This window comes from Hydra viridissima, unplaced genomic scaffold (genome assembly GCF_058129835.1).
Source record: "Hydra viridissima isolate aposymbiotic clone 2 unplaced genomic scaffold, HvirCarnegie_v1 scaffold_11, whole genome shotgun sequence".
NCBI classification, from domain to species: Eukaryota; Metazoa; Cnidaria; class Hydrozoa; order Anthoathecata; family Hydridae; genus Hydra; species Hydra viridissima.
The window spans coordinates 16,041,310-16,056,930 of NW_028324310.1; the positions used below are offsets into that span (position 1 = coordinate 16,041,310).

The 15,621-nt window shown below is 34.6% G+C and overlaps 2 protein-coding genes across 2 annotated transcripts; both read left to right on the plus strand.

The window, feature by feature from the left end:
• Positions 1 to 9,522: 9,522 nt before the first annotated feature.
• LOC149882445 (uncharacterized) lies at positions 9,523 to 12,735 on the plus strand. Its single transcript, XM_090065943.1, has 3 exons — positions 9,523 to 10,214; positions 10,791 to 11,788; positions 12,116 to 12,735. The coding sequence occupies exons 1-3, from the start codon at positions 9,523 to 9,525 to the stop codon at positions 12,733 to 12,735; spliced, it is 2,310 nt and encodes a 769-aa protein (XP_089922069.1).
• A 1,754-nt stretch (positions 12,736 to 14,489) lies between these two features.
• Positions 14,490 to 15,621, plus strand: LOC149882446 (receptor-interacting serine/threonine-protein kinase 1-like). The gene is made up of 3 exons (XM_090065944.1): positions 14,490 to 14,978; positions 15,381 to 15,425; positions 15,577 to 15,621. Exons 1-3 carry the CDS (start codon positions 14,490 to 14,492, stop codon positions 15,619 to 15,621), a joined length of 579 nt encoding a protein of 192 aa, XP_089922070.1.

The window sequence follows — 15,621 nt, forward strand, 5'->3', positions numbered from 1 at the left end:
AGCTTCCATGGGCTAAATTTCCAGGAGAAATGCATATTCCAGGAATGAACTTTGCTGGACCCGGAACTAATTTGGACAAGCGACTGACTTCAACAGACATGTATCAAGAGTGGAGCAAGCCGGTAGATCGAGTAGATAATGCAGCGTATCACCATGATTTGGCTTATAAATATTTCAACGACGTTCAAAGCAGAAATGTGGCAGATCAGATGATGCTTGAAGAGATGAACTCCATTCCCAATCCCACTCAAAGAGAGATTAATGAGAGAAAGCTCATTACTCCTGTGATCAAAGCCAAAGCAAAATTCGGACTGGGTGTGAGTGATTTGAAATGGACGGATCAGCTTGCAGAGGAGCTTCATAAACCGGTCATTCACCATTTTAAAAGAAGAAGGGTGATTGTGAACGACATGGATGAGATATGGGCTGCAGATTTGGTGGACATGCAATCGTTTTCAAAGTTTAACAATGGCGTGAAGTATTTGCTCATGGTGATTGACGTGTTTTCAAAGTATGGATGGATCGTTCCGTTGTCATGTTAATATTTTACTCCGTTAAAATTTTACTGCGCAGTAAATTTTTAACGTTATAATTTTACTGCGCAGTAAATTTTTAACGTTATAATTTTACTGCGCAGTAAAATTTTAACGTTAAAGTTTTACTGCGCTCGTTATTTTTTTACTTTCATCAAGAAAAGAAGAGATGTTAAAGTTTGTGGGAGGGGCGGGTGAAAATATACGTTTTATAAAACTAAGGGTACTTCAATTTTTCTTCCTATGAAACTTTTATTATTTAATGCATACATTAAATGATAGTTTACTTTCCAGGCTAGATTTTGATTCACTTTTTTATGTAAAGCTATGCATTTTCCCTTATTCTTAGCATTAGAAGATTTTACATTTAGGAACATATATCAAAGAAGTTTACCAATAACTGAAGGCCATAAATTATTGACGTATATATCTGACGAATGGGTTCAGATATACTTCCAATAGGACTGTATATACTTCTAAAATAACATGAAAAACAAGTGGAACCAACAACATTTTATTTCAGTATAAATTTTTCTCACTTTAAAGTCTTTAGTGACAAAACAACATTAAAATGATTATTGTTTTTATTTTCTAAAAGAATAGTATGAGATGTTAATTGATCAAGTTTAGTGGAAGCTGGATATTTTAGCCATGTTAGTTTTTATCCTGTGAATGACCACACCGCTATATCAATTCCAATAAGATTTGCAGTACCAAGAATCTCTACATCTGTAGCCCATATACCATCTGCGGCCATGTCACTTTTGGCGAGATAACTTTCCACGTCATCACCATTGAAATTTTGAATTAGTTAAAAAGTTTTTCTTACCATGCCAATATTTTTTTTGCAATACATCAATTTGTTGTCTATAAATGCAAAGTTTTTACATTGCCTTTTAAAGTTTGCCTTTTTTCCTCTCTCATTTACATCTTCAGGAAACTTTTTGTCATTCAAATATTTCCTGATATCATGAAAGTTAACATTTTTGTACATCTTGAAAACGCCAAAAAAATAAACGCCAGAAACTGTATATTAAAAAAGTCAGTAAAATAATAACGATAGCAGTAAAATTCCAACGTTGAAATTTTACTGCGCAGTAAAATTTTAACGTTGGAATTTTGCTGCGCAGTAAAATTTTAATGGCAGTAAATTAAAAACGCTACACCGTTAAAAAGCAAAACAGGCTTTGAAGTAGCTGAAGCATTGAAAAAAATCTTCAGTGAAAGAAAATGCGTCAAATTGTGGGTGGATAAAGGAAAAGAATTTTACAACAGGGATGTGAGAGCGCTAGGTGTTCAATTGTATTCCACTGAAAACGAGGAAAAAAGCTGTGTCGTCGAGCGATGGAACAGAACGATGAAAGAGAGAATGTTTAAATATTTTTCAGCCAACAATACTAATAAATACATTGACATTTTGGATGAGATGGTGAAAAGTTACAACAACACAAAGCACTCTTCCATCAAAATGACTCCAGTGGAAGCCAGTGATGAAAAGAATAAAGGTAGGGTATGGTGGAATCTGTATGGAAAGGATCAAGCATTACCAGCAAAACCAAAATTTTCCATGGGTGATCAAGTGCGAATCGTAAAAAAGAAGTCTCATTTTGAAAAAGGGTAATCGCCGAGATGTACTGAAGAGGTTTTTACCGTGTCAAATGTTCAGCATACGGATCCTCCCACGTATAAAATCGCTGATGCTAACGGTGAAGAAATTCAAGGCACTTTTTATGAGCAGGAGATGCAAAAGACGCATCAGGACATATTCAGGATTGAAAAAATCGTTCGAAAGACTAATAAAAAATCATTGGTAAAATGGTTGGGGTATCCAGACTCGTTTAATTCGTGGGTGAACAACGATGAATTAATCCGTTTGCAAAAAGGATCTAAAAAATTTTAAATATTTTAAAAATGCATGCTCCTCACAAGTTTTTTAGAAATGTTGCCTCAGCTGAAGTTCACAGTTTGGAATTGCAACTAAAATTTTTAGAAGAGAGGATCAGAGAGTTGGAGGAAAGAAAACCAAGTAACATTATTATGTATGCGAAAACGTTGTATCATCCACCCTATTATAACTTTAACGAACAGTATGAGATTTTTGCTCAGAAAGATATTAAATTTGCTGCTCTCTCCCATACAACGATAGCTTTACCCCTTGGGTTGAAGTTTGAGAAAGGTGTTGCAGTGGTGACATTAATGAATAAAATCACTGAGCAGTTGAATTATAGAAAGAACGAAGTTATTATTTCAGAGTCTGTAGATAACGTTATTATGGACGTGAATAGCAACAGCAAAGAGGACGTGATTGTTAAAAAGGGCGAAAAGCTCTGCACGATTACGCACATTGATTTAAAATAATCTTTCTTAATGAAAAAATGGAGATATTGAATGAAAAAATTTATCCAGCTCTTCCATCAGCTCCTACAGAAAATCGTGTTCACACGATCAGCGAGGTTCAGAAAGAGATAGACAACGAGAGGAAAAGGCGAGTTCATCTCAGCAAAAAGTACCATCGCGTTTTCAGGATCATTTCGAATGTGGACAATGTGATGCAAGGTTTATGCATAGCATTGGGTGCGACTGGAATAGGGCTTTTGTCAACGATTATTGAAAGTCCAGTAGCAATTGCGTTTGAAGGTGCGGCTATTTGAATTAGTTTTTTATCGATTGTTGGAGGTCAAGTGAATAAAAAGATAGCATTGAAAGCGGAAAAGCATGAAAAGGTAAAAGTGTTGGCCGAGTCAAAATTGAACACGATCAGCGAGCACATTTACAAGGCGTTGGTGGATGGAAGAATAAGCGATTCAGAGTTTCAGTTGATTATTGGCGAGCTTCAAAAGTTTAAGACTATGACGGAGGAAATACGAACCAAAACCAAAAACGGAATAGATGAAGTGACTAAAGAGACACTGATCCAAAAAGGTCGAGATGACGCGATTCAAGCGTTCAACAATATGTTCAAGAAAAATTAATTTTTTTTTCCAGTATTCGAAAAATTTAAATAACATTAACGTGAAAACTGATTTAGGATATTTTGTCTACGTATTTTAAAAAGATGCCTTTCTTTAAAATACAAGACCGTGATAAAAGAGATGAAATTGTGAGAGAGATTAATGAGAGAAGAAAGAGGATTTACCAAGACGACAACATTTCAGATGCTGATTTTCAAGCTAATGCGAGCAAGCTGTTTAAGCCTCTCATCGAAAGCAACGAGAAGATGCTCAACAGATCTAAAAAATCTTTCCATGGTTTCAAAGAAACTAAAAAATTTGTATCCAAAATGCCTTTTGAAGTGAATAAAGTTGATGATAAAATGTTCATTGGTAAAATGGAGGTTGAAATGGATGGAGATGACATTATTGTTGGCGATGAAAGGTATGAAAGAACAAAAGGTCTTTGGGAGCTCATGACAAAGTTTGAAATACCGAGCGAGTATACGGATGAAGATTTGCAAAATTATGAAAAAATTTTAATGGACAGTGATGCTATACGATCTGATACGAAGCCGAATAAACCGAAAGCTTCAAGAAGACCAAAGTATCAGAAACTTATTGCTCCTATTTGGGAAAAAATGGTGCGTATTGAAAAAGGGAAAAAAGGTCTTGAAGTGATTATTCTTCCGAGCGATCCGAATGCGTTGGTGGAAAAGCTTGAATTGAGTATTGCTTCCTGGCATGCTGGAAATACGGCATCGAGAAATGTAGCTGTGAGCATTTGCGATGAGCTGTTGAGACAAAGGGAGATTAATAGAGAGGAATACAAGTCGATCATGAAGACGATTCATAAAATTTAGTCGTCAAGGGATTTAAAAAGAAATCGTTTATTTTAAAAAATGCTCATTGTGAACAAAAGAAGATATGTGAAAAAGAACGTTGTTGGAGGAGGTGGCATTGTATACTTGATTAAAAATTTCATTAAAAGAGCAGCTGCTTCAAGTATGTCAAAGGCAACAATGACTATGCTTAAAAATGCTGCTTCAAGCAAAATTGGGCAAGAAGCGATTACAGCTGCAAAATCTGCCGGTACTGAGTTGGCTCTTTCTGCCATTTCTGCTGCTAAAGATGTAGCTGTTGATAAAGGTAAAAAGACCATTGAGAAATTAAAAACTGGTTCATCCATTCAAACTATGAAAATGTTGAAACAGAATGCGATTCGAATCCAAGATCTAGTGAAGATGGGAAGAGGACTGAAGATCGCCTAGTGATCATGAAATGATATAAAAAAATTTCTTTTCTGTAAAAATGATAACTACTGATCGATTAAGACTGACTGATAAACCCGAGTATGACACTGGCATTGAAAAATTGGATTTTTTTGAGTACCTTCCGACCAATCTTGATTTAAATTCTTCAGGCACGATCACTTTTGAGATTGACTGTCAATCCATTAAAACACTTCCATCAGAGGCTTACATTCTTATTGAAGGAGTGTTGAAAAAGAGTGATGGAACTTTTTATGAAGCCACAGACAAGATCGCCTTGGTGAATAATGCTTTGATGTATTTGTTTAATGACGTGACTTATGACTTGTCTGGAGAGCAAGTGGAAAGAGTTATTTATCCAGGTCATGCCACTACCATTCTTGGAATGGTGAAATACCCTCACGGATTTCAGATGACAGATGGTATGAAGCAAATGTGGTTCATGGACACATCAAATCTTGTTGAAAATGAAGGATTTAAAGTTAGACGAGACCATTTGTTTGCAGACACTACATCCGTTGGCGCTTTTTCGTTCAGGATACCTTTGAAGCATATTTTTGGTTTTTGTGAAACCTATGATAAAGTTGTTTATGGGTTTAGACACACCATCACCTTTACAAAGAAAGAATGCGATGATGCGATTTACAGAGCGGAGAGCGCTAGTATAGGAATGATTGATCTTAAAAAATTCAGGCTTTATATGCCACGCGCTGAATTGAGTGTTTCGAGAAATGCTGAATTCATGAGTTTAATAGCTCAAAAGATACCTATCGAAGTAGCTTACAAGGCAAACAAATGCGAAAGACAGCTTATTCCTGCTGGTCAAACCGAATTTACCTGGTCGCTTGGAAGAATCACGGATAAAAGCGTTCCGTCGTATATTTTGTTTGGACTTCAGACGAACAGACCCTCTAGCCAAACTGTTAATCCGTCGCTATTCGACCATTGCGATATCAGCAATTTTTACGTGACCGTCAATGGAATAAAGTATCCCAATTATAATTACGACTTGAATTTTAGCGAAAAGAAAGTGACCATGGCTTATGCAGATACGTTTTCTTTTGATGAAAAATATTACGGCACAAACGAACTTGTTTGTCAATCTGGGTTGTCCTTGTTTCAATATATAAAACTGTATTCCTTGTTCTTTGTGGATATCAGCAAGCAAAAAGAAAGAGTGGCTTCAGAAACAGCTGAATTGGTGATCAACCTTAAATTTCGAACTTCAACTGTTGCAAATGCCGTTATCTTTGCTGTGGTGATCTCTGACAAGCTGCTTAATTTTGTCTCAAATGGAACTCACATGACTGCTGTTTATTAGATCTTTGACTTCGTATGGATCTAAACCATGGAAATGATTTTTTTAACTTTTACCGTGTTAAAAAAATTGAATTGATCTAAAAAAAATCACGGCAGAAATAAAATGCATTATACAAAAAAGTTTTTGAAAAATTTACTGAATGAAAACGGTGTTACTAAAACAGCTAAAAATATGCCAACGTTGTTGATGCTTGCGATTGAAAATAACTTGATCAGTAAAGATGATCTTTTGGAAAGGGCTAAAGAAAAGAGAATATGGAGTCACCAAAACCTCAAACAATTTATTAGGTCTGTTGATGCTTGCGGTTGAAAATAACTTGATCAGTAAAGACGAGATTTTTAAAAGTGTGAAAGAGTACAAGCCAGTAGGTCGACCAAGAATACATGAGCCTAGAAAAAAGAATGATGATCCAAAATGGGACTGGCTTCGTTCAGTTAAGAAAAATCCAATCACTGTGAGAATGACTAACGTTGAAACAGGTGAGGTGACTGAATACAAGTCTCTTTACAAAGCGATGAAAGGAACTGGTCATAGATGTGAGTATTTTGATCGTCGAGATGGAAAGGTGGTCAATGGAATCAAGATTGAAATGCTTCATCATTGATTTTTTAGCTTTTACCGTGTTAAAAAATCGCAGATTTTCCAGTGATTTAAAAAATTGAATTCGCTTAAAAAAAAATCACGGCATAAATAAAGATGGTAGTCATGCGAAAGGATGATTTATTGAATGCTCTTAACGGCATGTATGTGTCGATTCCTGATACGATGAAATCGAAAAGTTTGGATAAATTTTTAAAAAACGTTAGAAAGCTTCCAAAAGAACATCAAACGATTTTCAAGGAAATGGTAGAAGTTGCACCTTTGGAGGATGTGGTTATGTATATAAAAGATGATATTGACCTTCGTAATAAATTCTTTATCGGTACCAATTGGAGATTAAATGCCAGCGGATATAATAATTGCCGCAAAATCACTGAACATTTTAGAGAGATTAAAAATAGGTATTCCTCTTAATTGCTTTTTTGATTCTTTTTGAAGAATTGAAAAATTGAGCTCGAGATTTGCAGCGATTAAAAAATGGATTTGGATGATGATGAGGCTGATGAAATGGGAAGAATGTTGGAAAGAGAGTTGGAATCAGACGAAGAGTGGGAAAAATCTGCTGCTTAAGATTCTTTGAAACCGTGAAAAAAAGTTTGCTGAAAAAAATTGAATTCGAGCAAGATCATTAACAGTGATTAAAAAAGATGGGTAATAATCAAAACAAATGTGTTGTTAAAAAAGAGTTTGACTTGGGCAAGGATGATATTTTGGCTGCTCTCGACAACGAGTCAAAAAAGATAAGTGATAATATTGATGAATTAATTGAGAAACTAATAGATAAGAATGAAAAAAATGAGTATGAAGAGTTTATTGAGAAACTGAAAAAGATGAAAGTAAAAATGGAGGTTGATCGACTCATTGACAAGCTCAGACAGTCTGGAAAAATGCTTAAAAAAATTTGCAAACTTGAACTTAAGGTTTATTGGAAACTGAGTAGACCGTTGATGAAAGATGCGTTTGAAAAGAACTACATGTCAATTCACAAAATGATTCAAGACCTTTACCATATCAGAAGTCAGCTGTTGGATGAAATCGCGAAAAGTCGTTTGAGTAAAAAAGAAATATACAGAATAAAAAGGCTTTTTGCACGCAATATTATTGAGCTGAAATATATCTTGGGTAAAGAAAGTGAAGTGTTTAATTTTATTAATGATGAAATTCTTAATGCCTTTGAAGGAGAACATTACCGAATGATCCAACTCTTTGGTGAAGAGGAACTGCTGATGGAAGACTATGAATCTCTAAAAGAGATGAAAAATCAAATCGACTTCACCACTTTATTAATCGAATTGGTTGAAGCTTTAAAAGAAATTGAACTCGATTAAGATCAATGGCAACGATTAAAAAATGGAGAGGATTGAATTTGACGAAATGGGTCGTGCTCATCTGTTTGTTGAAGACAAAGAAATTCATGCGGCTGGATGCGAATTTACTGCGCATGATGAATGGGGAAGAAAGTACACGATTAGATTTGATGAAACGGCTCAAGCGCATGTATACGACTCCATAAGCGAAATTTTTGCCAATTATTCTGTTTCATAAGATCCTGGAAAATTCTCTGAATTTTTTAATTCTTAAAAAAGAATTGAAAACGGTTGTCATGGTTACCATCATAATTTTTTGCGTAAGACTTTTCGAACATGCCGACAGTGTGCCGAGATTTTAAAAAATTGAATTGACTTAAGGAAAATCACGGCGGAAATAAAATGAGTTGCCAATCTTCAGAAAAATTTGTCGCGAAAGAGCAAAGCGATGAAAACACCGAAAATTTTTTTCTTTCGTTAATAAAAATGGAAGATAAAGCTTTGAAAAAAGTCTCAATGGCATCATTACGAAGAGATGCTCAACAAAGGGCTATCAAAGGCTATACCAAAATGACAAGTGAACAGCTCATTGAAGCTATAAGAACAACAAAACCTGTCATTGCTGCCAAAGAGCCTGTTAATGATCGAAAAGATCGAAATAAAATGACTGTGAAAAAATTAAGAGAGATGGCTAAAGGCCGTGGTGATATCAAAGGTATCTATAAAATGAGAAAAGCTGATCTCATTGCAGCTATAAGAGCAACAAAGCCCATCATTGGGCGTGGTTCACGTATACGCACGACTGAGGCGAGACCGTTGCCTGCTGCAAGACCTGTTCCTCGTTCGATTGCTCAAAGTCCTCAAAAACCTCCTATTGCTCCAAAGCCGACAATAATTCCACCGAGACCTGTTGTGCAGAAACCGACTATTGCTCCTAAACCGGCTCATTTGCAAAATCCACTAAAAGCTGGCTGGTTTTCAAGATTGACAGCAGCCGTCTCCAATGGTTTTAACCAAGTAAATAATATTATTGGTTCATACGTTCCAACCACGGTGAAAAATGCAGTAAGCAGCGTAAAAAGCGGAGTGGAAAAAACAATCAAGTCGTTCAAAGATGTTGCATTTGCTGCTCCGGTTCCAGCTTCAGTGTCTACAAGTCCGGTTCCTGCTTCAGTGTCTACAGGTGCTCCTTACACCATAAAGTTTAATATGTCTAAGCATTCAGCAGAGCGTTCAACCAGAGTATTTTCTTACGAGCCGTCTTCTCGGCAACAAGACATTGTTTCATTTCAAAACTTGGTGAGAGAGTCTGCTATTCAAACCATGGAAGGAGAAAGAAACACAAAGGTAAGAATTGTTTTAGTCTGTGAAATGATTCGCGTAAGCATCTTAACAGGTGGAGAGACTACTCAGACGGCTAACTTTTGATCTAATGCGCAAAGATTATTAGAGGGTGATGATGTGCGAACGTTAATGACCGAAATGGAAGAAAAAGTCTTGGAACGTAGCGCTAATTACAACAAGATGGGATCCAATTGCGTCTTGTCTAAGATTTTAAGAATGGATTTCAGCTTTGTTGATTATGAACCTTTCAAGGGCTCTTCCTACATGGAGCTGCCTCTCAAGTTGAAAAACAAAAAAGCCATCATCAACATGGAAAACAACGACAATGAATGTTTCAAGTGGTGTGTTATCAGAGCTCTTAACATGAAAGCTATGCATAATTCAAGAATAGATGAAGACTTGATTGAAAAATCGAAAGAGCTCAATTTTAAAGAAATGGAATTTCCTGTAAAGGTGATTGATGTCGAAAAGTTTGAGAAAAATAATCTGGATATTAGCGTGAACATCTTTCACTATGAAATGAATAAACCTCAACCTATGCGAATATCCAAATTTCATGATCGAAAGCACTGTGTTGATTTGTTGTATATTTCAAACAAAGACAACAGCCATTATTGTCTCATTAACAATTTCAGTCGGTTTGCTGGCTCCTCAACAACAAAAGGAAAAAGAAAACTTCATTTTTGCAGAAATTGCATGCATGGTTATGACCTAGAAGAAAAGCTTCAAATTCACAAAGAATACTGTTATGAGAACGCTCCAATGAGAATTGATCTTCCTAAAGAAGGGTCAACCCTTGAGTTTAAAAACTACAACAACACCATGAGAGTTCCGTACTGTGTCTATGCCGACTTTGAAAGTTTCATCAAGCCTATCGATGACAACACTGAATATAATAATAAAGAATCGTACACCAAACAATACCAAAAGCATGTTCCAAGCTCCTTCTGGTATTACATCGTAGGACCTGATGGTTTAAAAATTAAATCTGTCGAGTACACAGCAAAAAGCGATAAGGATGACGTAGGTAAAAAGTTTGTTACCAGTATTGAAGCTGACTTTATAAAGATTTGCTGTGATAGTTATTCACTTAAACAACAATGGGAAAACAAGAAACCTAGGACTGATGAGGATGAAAAGAAGTTTGAAGCTGCAACCGAATGTCACATTTGCAAAAAGGATCTTAACGGTGATAAAGTATGGGACCACTGTCATTTGACTGGAAAGTATCGTGGTGCTGCTCACAATGCTTGCAATAAAAAATATCGAATTCCAAAATTTATTCCCGTTGTCTTTCATAACTTGTCTGGCTATGACAGCCATTTGTTCATCAAGAGATTAGGCGGAAAAAACGGAAAACTCAATTGCATACCTAACAGCGAAGAAAAATACATCAGCTTCTCAAAAAGCATCAAAGTGAGAGATTCGGTTGATAAGAAAGGTAAACCGAAAAAAGTGTATAGAGATTTAAGGTTCGTTGACAGCTATAGGTTCATGCAAAGCTCGTTAGCAGATTTGACTGGCAACCTTGTTAAAGATTTGTGTGAGGAGTGCTCTGAATTAGACCCTAAGACATGCAAAAAGGAATGTCTTGATAAGAAAGGTAAAAAATGCAAGTGCAAAGACAATTGTAAAGACTGCGCTCATAGAAGATTTAAAAAAGGAGACATCATGTGCAAACATCTCAATTCATTCTACAGCGGAGAACAAAGAAATTTGCTACTAAGAAAAGGAGTTTACCCCTATGAATGGGTGGACTCGATTGAAAAGTTTTCCGAAACGCAATTCCCACCCAAAGAAGCCTTTTATTCTAGACTAGATGATAAACACATCAGCGATGAAGACTATGCGCATGCTCTAAACGTTTGGAAAGTGTTTGAATGCAAAACCTTTAAAGACTATCACGAGCTATACAACAAGTCCTACGTGCTGAATCTTGCCGATGTCTTTGAAAATTTTAGAGACACTTGCATGGAATATTACGGTCTCGACCCTCTTTGGTATTACACCTCTCCTGGTTTGGCTTGGGACGCTATGTTAAAGGAAACTAAAACTGAGCTGGACTTGATAACCGATATTGACATGCTCAAAATGATCCAAAAAGGAATACGCGGTGGAATCTGCATGATCTCAAAACGGTTTGGAACTGGCAACAACAAATACATGCCAGACTATGATCCTTCAAAACCATCTACATTCATTCAGTACTTAGACGCCAACAATCTTTATGGATGGGCTATGAGCAAAGCTCTTCCCGTTAGAAAATTCAGATGGATGACTGATCTTCAGCATTGGCGCAACATTCCATGCTTTCTCGAAGTCGATTTGAGCTATCCTGAAGAGCTTCACGATTTACACAACGATTACCCTTTAGCATCTGAAAGATTAACCATTGGAAAAGTACCCAAGCTCGTTCCAAATTTAAACAACAAAGAAAAATACGTCATTCATCACGAAAACTTAAAACTCTATGAACGATTGGGTTTAGTCATCACCAAAATTCATCGAGGAATCAGCTTTGAAGAAGAACCTTTCATGAAATCATACATCGATGGCAGCACCACTAAAAGAACAAAAGCTAAAAACGACTTTGAAAAAGAATTTTTTAAATTGATGAACAACTCCGTCTTTGGAAAAACCATGGAGAATATTCTAAAGCATGTTGATATTAAACTTGTCACCACAAGAAAAGAAGTCTTAAAATTAACCAAAAATCCTCGTTATGATCGGTACACCATTTTTGATGAAAACCTTACTGCGATTCACATGAAGAAAACACAAGTCACTTACGACAAACCTGTTTACTTAGGAATGAGCATCCTCGATTTGAGCAAAACTCTCATGTTTGAACACCACTATGACTACATGAAACCAAAATACGGTGATCGATTAAAATTACTCATGACCGATACCGACTCGCTCATTTATGAAATTGAAACTCCTGATTTCTATGAAGACATTGCTGATGACGTAGAAAGCAAATTTGACACAAGCGAATTTCCAAAAGACCATCCTGCCATTGAAAACGTTGGCTTCAAAGTAGGCAAAAATAAAAAGATTATTGGCAAGTTCAAAGATGAGACCGGTGGTAAACAAATCGCGCAGTTTGTCGGGCTTCGACCTAAGCTCTACTCTTATTACATCCCTGAAGAAAAAGAAGATGAAGATAAAGAGCACAAAAAATGCAAAGGAGTCAAAAAGAACGTGGTTAAAAATCACCTCACTCATCAAAACTACTATGACTGCTTGCAGGGTAAACAAGAAAAGCTTGCAACCATGAACGTTTTCAGATCCCATCTTCATGACGTCTACACCGAAGAAATCAACAAAGTCGCACTCAGCGCTAATGACGACAAAAGGATCCTATTGAATGATGGCACTCACAGAACCTTGGCTATTGGACACTACAAAACAAGAAAATTGAATTAACATCTTAAAACATCTTGAAGGAAATAACATCTTTAGGCATCTTGAAGGGTACACAAATAACATGATTATTTTTATACTTCTTGAAAAACATGAAAATCTCCAAGTTTAAACTTTGGGAGAAAGTTTTTGATTTTTTCTTGAAGTAAAAATTGTTTAAAGTTTTAGCTGTAATTTAAAAAAAAAAAACAACTTATGCTTTAAATAATTTGTTTAAGCAAATTATTTAGAAAAAAATGTATAAAATAAAGCGTGTTTTAAAAGTTATTATTGCTAACTAAATTTAACAACTCATTTTCTCCCAACTTTTAAAATGGGAGATAAAACAAAATAATTATAACCTCGCGAATTGTTTCTTGATTTTTTAAGGAGTATTTCAAAATTACTGTAACTTAATATAAAGAATCTTAGAACAGTAATAATGGTAACCCAAGTTGAGATTACCTAGTTTTAAATGAAACCCATTTTTAAGTTATGTTTATTCTATATTTACTATCATCTTTCAAATAATTGGAAATGTTTTCAAAAACAAAAGTGTTTAAAATAAAAAATAGTCGTGGATTTCAATTGAACATTGAAGCTTGAGCGTTAAAAAAACACTTGTTGATTTTTTAAAAAATGTTTATGGATCTCATTATAAACTTTGCCTAATTTCTACATTAGCTACTGTAATGTGCAAATTTGGAAACCGAATTTCATAGCATATAAATTGAATTTCTTAAAAGTTTCAACCTTAGGAAAATTTTTAAAGAGATGTAAAATCTTTTAGTCACCTGTAATTTAACGTAGTTTACTGGATTACTAACAAAAAATTTTATTTATCATTACTGTCATAAACATGTTCTCTTAGTTTATTAGTACAGTGAACAAAATTAAAATAAAGTATAATAAACAACTAAACATCTACTTAACATGGTTTTACATTAAGAAGTAGAGAAATTAATGTTTTTTCTACTTTAAAATTATACATGCCACATCAAAAGCAACATTAACTTAAAACTTTATATTTAGAAATATTTTTAATGAGTTCTACTGTATGCAAATTTACTTTTTAATATAGTATTATTATATAGATAAATTTTCTTAGAGAATTAGATATTATTAAATTTCATTACTTACTTATCAAACTTTTATCATTACTTAACTGATTAATAATCAACTGAGTAATTATAAATCTGGTAACACCTGACAAGAAAATCTAAGATAATGAAGGTTTTGGATTACTAATATTTTTTCAGTGCAGCATTCACTATTGTCTCATCATAAGTTCAGTGCAGCATTCACTATTGTCTCATCATAAGTTGTTACGTCACTAATTTATAAATTTAGCATAATTAAACTCTAAACGTTATTATTACTGATTTATATTACAGCTTGTAAAAGATGTTGCTGAAACGGACTGCATAAAAAAACTATAAAGTATTTGATATGCCAATAAACTTGGTTTCCAAAATAGGTGAAGGACATCAGCTTCAGTCTTCAAGTATAACTTAGGAAACAAACAAACGGCCGTGAAGCTGATTAATACCCAATTTTCTCAAAGAAAAACAATGCTAATTGCAACAAAATTAAAAAAACTACAACTTAAAAGTGTTGTAAACTTTCTAGGTTATTCTGTAAGGCCACCCGCTTTGTTTTTTGAATTATGCGCCACTAACATTGAACAAATGGAAGTCAATAATCTGTCTCAGCTGATTGATCTCCTAAATGAAGAGAAAATTTTTTTATTTCAACAAAGATTAGATTTTCTTTTACAAATGTCAGAAGGAATTGAATATTTGCACGAACACAATATAGTTCATAGAGATATCAAGCTTTCAAACATTTTAGTAACATGGCATCAGTACAATGTAACTTTAAAAGTCAGCGATTTTGATGACTTTGTTGATATAAAAGCAACAGTTACATGTAATATGACGAAGCCCAACAATAAAGGAATGACCCTTGCCTACACAAGTCTTGAACTGTGTAATTGTGAGGTTGAATCTCCAAACAAAAAATCCGATATGTACGCTCTTGCAATAACTGCATTCGAGCTTTTTAGCAGTTTTTCCACAGTATGGCATGGTGTTATACCATTGTTTAAAGATATACTTTTGCTTGATGCAATCAAATCTGGAAAACGACCAAACATAAGCCACACTACCGGTTTATATACGGAAAATACAATTAATGTGGTTAAAGTTACTTACCTGATTGAGACTACATGGCAAGACAATCCAACGGCTAGACCAACCATATCTGAGGTAATAAGAAAAGAAAAGCTTTAACTTCACTTTGACTTTGAAATTTAGATATAAAAATATACTAAAGATATATATAACAAGCTCATTAAAAACATTTTTTTTAGTGGAGAGAAACATTGTCAAGTCTAGTAACATCTGTCATGGTAGGTGACCTTTCATGTTTTAGCTATAGCATTAACAAACATTTTTATTGCAAACTTGTAGTTTATTTATTTCAAAAGTTGTTTTTTAATATGCATCCTCACATACCTATTCATTAAAGATAGACTTCCACGCCCACCTTTATACTTGGCTAAAAATAAAACTTCTGAAAATTTATTTCATACAATGTGAGAGTAACTGCAGTACAATATTCCAAATGTTATTTAATGCAGTTCATTATAAATACTTATATTGAATTAGGGTGCACCAATTCAAGCACGTGACATAAATACATCAACATTGCAGGTTTGTTTTTTTTTTAAACAGAACATGTAAACAAGAAAACTTGCAACTTCTACAGACTTTTGAGTAACTCACTTTTAAAGAAGTAGTTCTGAAAATAACCCTTCAATAGCACACAACTTTCTTCCTAACTTTTTCAAAAATACAATTATAGGTATCTAGTAGCATTCAGCCATATCATGAAGAAGATAGTGAATAA

Excerpts from the sequence above, each read along its gene's own strand:
- LOC149882445 (XM_090065943.1), top strand. The coding sequence starts at position 9,523 with ATGGATTTCAGCTTTGTTGATTATGAACCTTTCAAGGGCTCTTCCTAC. Across the intron at positions 10,215-10,790 it reads GAATATAATAATAAAGAATC|CTATAGGTTCATGCAAAGCT; the intron begins GTACACCAAACA and ends GTTCGTTGACAG. Across the intron at positions 11,789-12,115 it reads AAAACTCTATGAACGATTGG|GAATGAGCATCCTCGATTTG; the intron begins GTTTAGTCATCA and ends CTGTTTACTTAG.
- LOC149882446 (XM_090065944.1), top strand. The coding sequence starts at position 14,490 with ATGTCAGAAGGAATTGAATATTTGCACGAACACAATATAGTTCATAGA. Across the intron at positions 14,979-15,380 it reads CTAGACCAACCATATCTGAG|GGTGCACCAATTCAAGCACG; the intron begins GTAATAAGAAAA and ends ATATTGAATTAG. Across the intron at positions 15,426-15,576 it reads TAAATACATCAACATTGCAG|GTATCTAGTAGCATTCAGCC; the intron begins GTTTGTTTTTTT and ends ATACAATTATAG.